Source organism: Sinocyclocheilus grahami, unplaced genomic scaffold (genome assembly GCF_001515645.1).
Source record: "Sinocyclocheilus grahami isolate Dianchi unplaced genomic scaffold, SAMN03320097.WGS_v1.1 scaffold543.1, whole genome shotgun sequence".
Classification (NCBI taxonomy): Eukaryota; Metazoa; Chordata; class Actinopteri; order Cypriniformes; family Cyprinidae; genus Sinocyclocheilus; species Sinocyclocheilus grahami.
In genome coordinates, this window is record NW_015505722.1 from 1,174,322 (window position 1) to 1,181,922 (window position 7,601).

Genomic DNA, 7,601 nt, shown 5'->3' on the forward strand with positions numbered 1-7,601 from the left:
ATTGTAAAATAAACGGTCATAGCTGCATATTAGCAATACTTATAATGTTCCTCACCAAACAACAAAAAACATAAAATTTATACAATACAATCAACACTACTTCAGTTGTGAAGATCTGCTCTAACTAGGGAAAATTAACCAACAGCAGAATTTGTATTAATGTCACTAAATAGGGTATGCTTGTACAAAAATCCTAATGAAAGAACACACATATGAAATTGCATCACATTTGAATGCATGGGTTTGCATCTTAAAAGACGAAATTCAATTTGTCACTGTTGTTTTATTGTCTTCAACCAACTGCCGGAAATTAAAAGTTGCACCATTTTCGCTTAATCTCTCGAGCCAAGGTAAAGCTCTGTTGAATTGCAATTTTTCTATGTTTTCCAGTTGCCCAGCAGAAATCGGGAGGTGAGGTATGGCACCATTTTGAATTACAGGTATTTCATTAATCCTCACACCAAAACCATTAGTGAAAGAGGTATACTGGCTCCAGAGGCCTAAGGAATTTCCATTACGCACTTTACCCACAACATCTTAAAAAAAATTAATAATTGTAAAATAAACGGTCATAGCTGCATATTAGCAATACTTATAATGTTCCTCACCAAACAACAAAAAACATCAAATTTATACAATACAATCAACACTACTTCAGTTGTGAAGATCTGCTCTAACTAGGGAAAATTAACCAACAGCAGAATTTGTATTAATGTCACTAAATAGGGTATGCTTGTACAAAAATCCTAATGAAAGAACACACATATGAAATTGCATCACATTTGAATGCATGGGTTTGCATCTTAAAAGACGAAATTCAATTTGTCACTGTTGTTTTATTGTCTTCAACCAACTGCCGGAAATTAAAAGTTGCACCATTTTCGCTTAATCTCTCGAGCCAAGGTAAAGCTCTGTTGAATTGCAATTTTTCTATGTTTTCCAGTTGCCCAGCAGAAATCGGGAGGTGAGGTATGGCACCATTTTGAATTACAGGTATTTCATTAATCCTCACACCAAAACCATTAGTGAAAGAGGTATACTGGCTCCAGAGGCCTAAGGAATTTCCATTACGCACTTTACCCACAACATCTTTTGGGGAAGAGTCCTGGAATCGCTCGGAATTGGATCTAAGGAATGGATCATCAACAGAAAGTCTGCGACCCCGTCTGGCCGGAGAACTGCTCCACATGTGAGTTCCCATATGAACCTAGATGGAAAACAGAATGAAAAATCAAGTAGTTAGTTGGTCATAAGGTATCTGGGATGATACAAATGATTCTATACTAAGTAACAAAATACACATTGGCAATGGGTGACGGAACACCTTTAACAACCTTTAACTGGTGTACCTTCAAATTTCCTTTAGTGGTAAATGCACGTCCACATATGTTGCAGGAGAATGGTTTCTCACCAGTGTGGGTTCTTTCATGAATTTGCAGTGCACTTGAAGAAGAGAAGGTCTTTCCACAAGTGTGGCAGAAGTGCTGTTTAGCTGTTCGCCGAAGTGGTGTTGCTGTTAATGCTGGTGTAGAGAGTACAGGTAATGTGGAAGCTGCTGAGCTAACTATACCTGTGGGTGACTCTTTAGGATCTTTTTTGGTGAGCCCATTGTGTTCAATTCTTTTTGAGGGAATGATTGGTTCCACTGAGGGTAGAAACTGGTTTGGTGAAAAAATCAGGATCTGATTTGCTGGCTCAAACAACTGTGAATCGTGCATCTGGTGGGTAAGCATGTGCTGTTTAAGGTTACCTTTGGTTGAGAACCCTCTGTTGCATGCAGTGCAGATGAATGGGCGCTCTTTGGTGTGACTTCGATAATGAATATCCAAAGCACTTTGACAGGCAAATGTCTTGTTGCAGATATCACAAACATTGCTTTTCAGGGATCCCTGCTCATTAAAGGGAAAAATCATGGTCAAGCTATCTTTTGGTATATCTCCATCTAGTAACCTAGACACTATAAGATTGGGTTGTAGGCTTGAGCTGTTTGATTCAGCAGATTTCAGGTTTCTGTCAGTTGTAGTGTATCCTTGCCTTTCATAAGCAGAGCCATTGGGGGAGGATGGGTTCCAGTAGGGTGTCATCTCAGTGTTGGCCGAAATCCTTCTCCTTAAACTCTCATGGTCACTATCTAGTGAAGATGATCTATGGGTTAAGCAATCTCCATCCACTGATCCATTCCCCATAGTCAACTTATTGATCTTTGACAAATTCTCCACATTCGAAACTGCAATCTGACTCTCTGACCCAGTTGCTCTGGTGAGCTCAGAAGAAGCAGGTGAAGAACATAGACTGTCCGGTAAAGAGTCTGGGTATTTTGTATAGGATGCACCTTCCATTATGTCCATGTTCTCACTGGGCAAGGTATCCTCTTCCAAGGTCCTACCTTCTACAAATTCAGCATCCTGATCCATGGGTTCTGCACAGCTATCATGCAATGGGACATTAGGAATGTGACCACCCATATGCATGTGGATATGCTGCTGTAGAACCATTGCATTTGTAAACTTGTCTTGACATATGGGGCAAGAATGCTGTATTCTAAGAGGTGGCATGGAACAATGAATGCTATAGTGTGTCTTGAGATTGCCCTTGGTTGTAAAAGCCCGTCCACACACTCTGCATTTGAATGGCCTTTCTCCAGTATGTGTGCGGTAATGCATTTTAAGGGCACTTTGACAGCTAAGAACCCGGTGGCAGATTCCACACTCATTTGGGTCAGACGACTTCTTGTCAATGTTCTCTACTAACTGCTCCAGCTTTGAAGTCTCAGATGCTCCAGGAGTATTTGGAAGACTTCCAAAAAGAAATTTGGTTTCAAGCTGCTCTGATTTTAACTCAGTTATTAAGCTTGTACTGACCGAGGTATTAATAGCAATGTCATCTCTGGAACCTTTCCCTGAGGAGCTTAGTAAGTTAGCAACACTCAAGGGTTGTGTAACCTCTTGAAATTTCTCATTTGAAATTAGAGGAGGGCTACAACCAAATCCCTCTTGATGCCCATTACTTCTCTCACACACCTCACTGACAACAGGTCTATAAGGTTTAGTTACTGTTACCCCTTCCTCCTCTTTTTTAATGATGGGTAGAAGACTTGGCAAAGATGATGGAAGCCTAAAGCCAAGTGAGTTACCCACTAAAGGTTTACTATCCAACCAGTTGAGAGCAGGCTTCTCAGGAGGCAGAGACATGCCATATGGAATACCTGTGCTGGTTGGGACCTTATCTAAATGCTCTGGAACTGGATAAGGATTCATTAGTATGTTAGGATACTTCTCCTTGTGACGATGGAAATGGACCTTAAGATTTCCACGGGTGGAAAATCGATTTCCACATATGTTACATTTGTAGGGTCGCTCTCCAGTGTGAGAACGCAGGTGTATTTGCAAAGCACTATCACTTCCAAATACTTTAGCACAGAACCTGCATTTGTGCTTGAATGTACAATCTTCAGCTGGTCTCTTGTGTTCACATAAACTCACAGTGAGGGGTTTGGCTTTCCTATGTTGGGCTAGGGCAGTCAAAGCATTCAGGTCCTCCACAATTGCCCCAAAACTAGGCAAGGAGTTCGCAGAAATATTAATGCTGTTTGGTTTATGGGGTAATTCAAGTTTGTTTAGAATGGCACCTGTAATTGAAGCAGGAGATTGTGAAGGCGATTTTAAATGAGCTGTGCCATCAACTGTATCACTGAGTGCGTTACCATGCAAAGACTGATTGCTACACAGATCACTACCAACATTTGATGGCAAAGGGTTGCCTCTGTTTTCATCAGTCAATTGGGAGTTTCCTTTATCACCCTTTAAGCCATCTTGGGCGTTTTGCGAAATAACATGTTTAGACTGTTTAGCAGTAGTAGCTAGGTTTTCTACAAGCCCCGCAGCTGCTGTCTGTTGTTCAGAGAGGTGTGAGCTAAGTTTTATCAGTGAACTGGTTTGAGACAGACCACCATAGGTGTTTTTGGCCACAGGTGTATCAGAATTTTGGGCTGCTAATAGCATTATTTGATGTTGAATTTCTTCAATTAGTTTTAGCTGCTGCACCTGCTGTTGCTGCAGTGCTAACAGCTGCTCAATCAAACCAGAAACGGCCATTTTGCTGTTGCTAGCATTTCTGAAACTTGTCTTTGGATTTAAACTAGTTTCGAGTGAGAACTGAGCAACAGCAACTTTGGTGTTTTCTAGGTTCTCAATGAAGACATTGCTGTTAATGGCTGATGATTTACATAACTCAAGTAAGGTATTCTCTTGGGGTAGTAAAGCTGGGCATGCTAAGCTAAAGCCATCAGCATTATCACTGTTTTCATTATTATTATGTAAATAAGACTTTTTGGCCGTGTCATGACTGTTGTTTTCAAATGTATGTAAGGATTCATCAACTTCCACTGATGTTCCATCAATAGAAAAGTCACAAAGTTCCTCTTTAGTGTCATTACTTGTCACTCCATCCAAATGCTCCTCAGTGTTGAAGAATGGTGAATTAATTGTTAGGCCAGAAGGTGGAGAATCTAGGCTTTCGTTTTCACTTACTATTAGAACTTTCAAACAGTCTTTCTGATGTTGGTATAAGTCTGTTATACTGGAAAATTCAGCACAGCATTGTTCACAAATATGGACATTGCAGGTTGGAGTGGGGTCATTCTCCATTGTATGATCTGAATTTCAAGAAAGAAAAAAGATTAAAATTTTTATATTAGATCATATTTGATAGCAACTCATTGTAAACTTAAAGCACAGTAGTAGCCTGTATCTCAGATGTAACACAATTCATGACATGGTGGGAAAATAAAACTATTATTATAAAATTATTTCCTAGTAAGCAAGTAATAATTATTTGCATATGATTATTTAGCAAAAATCTGTTTACATTTTACAATAACTTCATGGCATTTTCATAGTGATTTAAAATTATGTAAATAGAACAGCTTTGTTTCAAGTGCATATTTAGGATATAGCCTTAACATTGTAAATGCATATGTGGATTGATTAGGAGGTTTTGTTTTAGATTTTAACGATACAACTTTTTTTTAATGAAATGAAAGACAAGCAGGCCCCAGCAAAACTTTGAGAAGCTGATATCATAAAAGAAGGTTTGATTTTAAGGGTTATTTAATCAACTATATCACGTAGAGATTTACAGCAGGAACTATCTATTAATAGGGTACAATAATAATATCTATTTTTCTATACTATTTACAACAATAAATGTATTATGAAAATTAATGCATAACAGGGTTGTTAGCAACAGAGTTGCAGATTAAACTAGCCTAAATTAAACTGTAGGGACTAGCTAGTTTGTGACAAAATGTTAGTTTATTGATGTAGATACATTTTTATTTCCCATTAATTCAAGAAAAATAAAAGATTATGTGACCATTTCCAATAACTTTGGTAATAGAGTTAAATGGCTGAATTTGACAAAGTCAGTCAAGCAACAATTTAAAAATGTAGGAATTTCAGAATGAGAACTTACTTGCTTTCCCGCCATGCAGGTACAATTCAAATTATGTTACTTTCTGGGTGTCACAATTCGTATGGAATGTTACATTTTTGTAATATGCTGAAATTCATGCATTAACAAGATTGTGTTAAAAATGTGGGACACAACTCAAGATGGACTAGTATGATATTAAAAACGTAAAGATTTTTAATATGTTTCTAGGTTTGAACATTTGTAAAGAGCGTGTGTTATATTTTTTTAAATTTCACATTAAAGCTGTTTCAATGCAAACATAATTTTTCTTGTTTTCTCATTTTGTTACAACTTTTCCTACAACCATAACTTTCCCTGGTATTAGGGGTTAAGGTTGTCACAATGATGCTCTTTGAATTCAACACCAGTTAATGAAGTGATGTATTATAGGCTATATTAAAGATCACATCCTACAGATCTCATTATGCCTGACAGTTGCAAGAGACAAATGTAGTTGCTTTGTATTAAAAACCGTGCTTAAATTTTTTTTATTGTACTCATTCCCTACCTCTACCTCTTCCTTTTTTTTTTTTAAACGCCCTCGGCATGCCAGTTCAGAAAGTGATACAGAACTTACCGATGAGAACATACTGTGGCTTCGCTTGTTTCCTCCGGGACATGCTGAAATAAAACCTGTTTACCTCCCTGAAGAATCCACAAGTGTCCTTTCATCAAAATGAATCAGTGTCCAACCAAAAGCATCCTTGTCAGTGAGCCCCGGTCTGGGTAAATCTACCGCGGGACTGTTTACATATTCATCATAACTGAGAAATAATAAATGAGCAGAAATGAAGTTGCGATGATCACACGGGAATGTGCTAATCCCGGTGATGTCAGCGAAGAATTAAAAAAAAGTTATAAGGAAAAGTCGTTCATACATCACCGCGCTGTCGACCACAATATCCAAATTAAACACATTCCCACAACTCAAAACATGAGAACTCCAATACCGCAAATCCATGAGGAAATTCTTTGACAGCGTTTAGAGTTCAGCTCCGCCCTTCGATATTCCTATTGGCCAACACGTTTCACGACCACGCCCAGCAGCGCTCCTATTGGTCACTGCGTTTCAGATAGGCGTAGACTGTGCTCATTAAAGCGTGTATGAGAGCATGAATCAGTGGCTGGTAATGTAAAGGATAATTGTTTCACCACCCGCAACACAAAACCACTGTGATGTAACCTAGTAACACATTATATATCTTTCATTAATAAGTCATTTACAAACATCATCATGCTAAACATATAAATAGTTAATGGACCTTTATAGCATCACACTTTAATTCCATTAATAACTAATCAACTGTAAGCATTAAGCTTTATGATGATATTATATAATTTATTATTAAGTGTTACCTATCATTTTGGTGTAAAGAGTGTTTATATAGTGGGTGCAGTTAAGAAATGCTTGGATAGTCTATTCATTTCCAGTCATTTCTGTCTGTACTTTGAAATATTAAATTCACTGTAAACCTTTTGTCGAAGTTTTTCATGGGCTATAATTACAGCATGCAACAAAAGGTCTAATCATAACCGAGTCATCATTTACTCACCCTCATGTCATCCAAACCATTATGAGCTTCTTCCTGAAGATCTGAAGATGTTTTCCACGCAATTACAATGAACAGGGAATCTTTCAAGCGTCAAAGGACGCAAATCACACAAAAAAACGTGTCATTAATGTTGTCATGCACAATATGGTGACCGAGAAGTGCAAAACAAATCACAATTCTGAAAACAAAATAACAAATTACAAACGCAAATGCAAGTCTAAAAAACAAAATAACAATTCAGAACACACAACAACAACAATTCAGAAAACATTATAACAAGTCAGAAAACACAATGACAAATTCGAAAACAAAATAACAATTCAGAAAACACAACGACAAATCCGAAAACAAATGAACAAGTCAGAAAACACAACGACAAATCAGACAAACCGTTTGAGACAGCGCCATTGGTTTGAGATTACTCACCGCTGACTGGACGAGACATCTGTCAATCAACGTATACAGGAAGAACCAGCCGAAGAACAGAAGAGTAGTCATGGGAAGTTCGGTTCTTTTCCGCGAACCGGTTCTTTCGGACAGTTCGATTCAATAAACCGGTTGAAAAAAACGGTTCAC

General features: G+C 38.0%; 1 protein-coding gene across 1 annotated transcript; it reads right to left on the reverse strand.

The window, feature by feature from the left end:
* Positions 1-581: 581 nt before the first annotated feature.
* On the reverse strand, positions 582-6,399 carry sall1b (spalt-like transcription factor 1b). Its single transcript, XM_016238566.1, has 4 exons — positions 6,351-6,399; positions 6,050-6,215; positions 1,350-4,654; positions 582-1,207 (listed from the first exon to the last, which is right to left on the reverse strand). Exons 2-4 carry the CDS (start codon positions 6,090-6,092, stop codon positions 818-820), a joined length of 3,738 nt encoding a protein of 1,245 aa, XP_016094052.1. The 5' UTR covers positions 6,093-6,215; positions 6,351-6,399; the 3' UTR covers positions 582-817.
* Between the last annotated feature and the right edge of the window lie 1,202 nt (positions 6,400-7,601).

What these genes read in the sequence shown, in the direction of transcription:
- sall1b (XM_016238566.1), bottom strand. Translation starts at nt 6,092, where the DNA reads ATGTCCCGGAGGAAACAAGCGAAGCCACAGTATGTTCTCATCG. An exon ending in GCCACAGTATGTTCTCATCG is followed by an intron (nt 4,655 to 6,049) that starts GTAAGTTCTGTA and finishes CTTGAAATTCAG; the next exon opens with ATCATACAATGGAGAATGAC. An exon ending in CCACTAAAGGAAATTTGAAG is followed by an intron (nt 1,208 to 1,349) that starts GTACACCAGTTA and finishes TTTTCCATCTAG; the next exon opens with GTTCATATGGGAACTCACAT.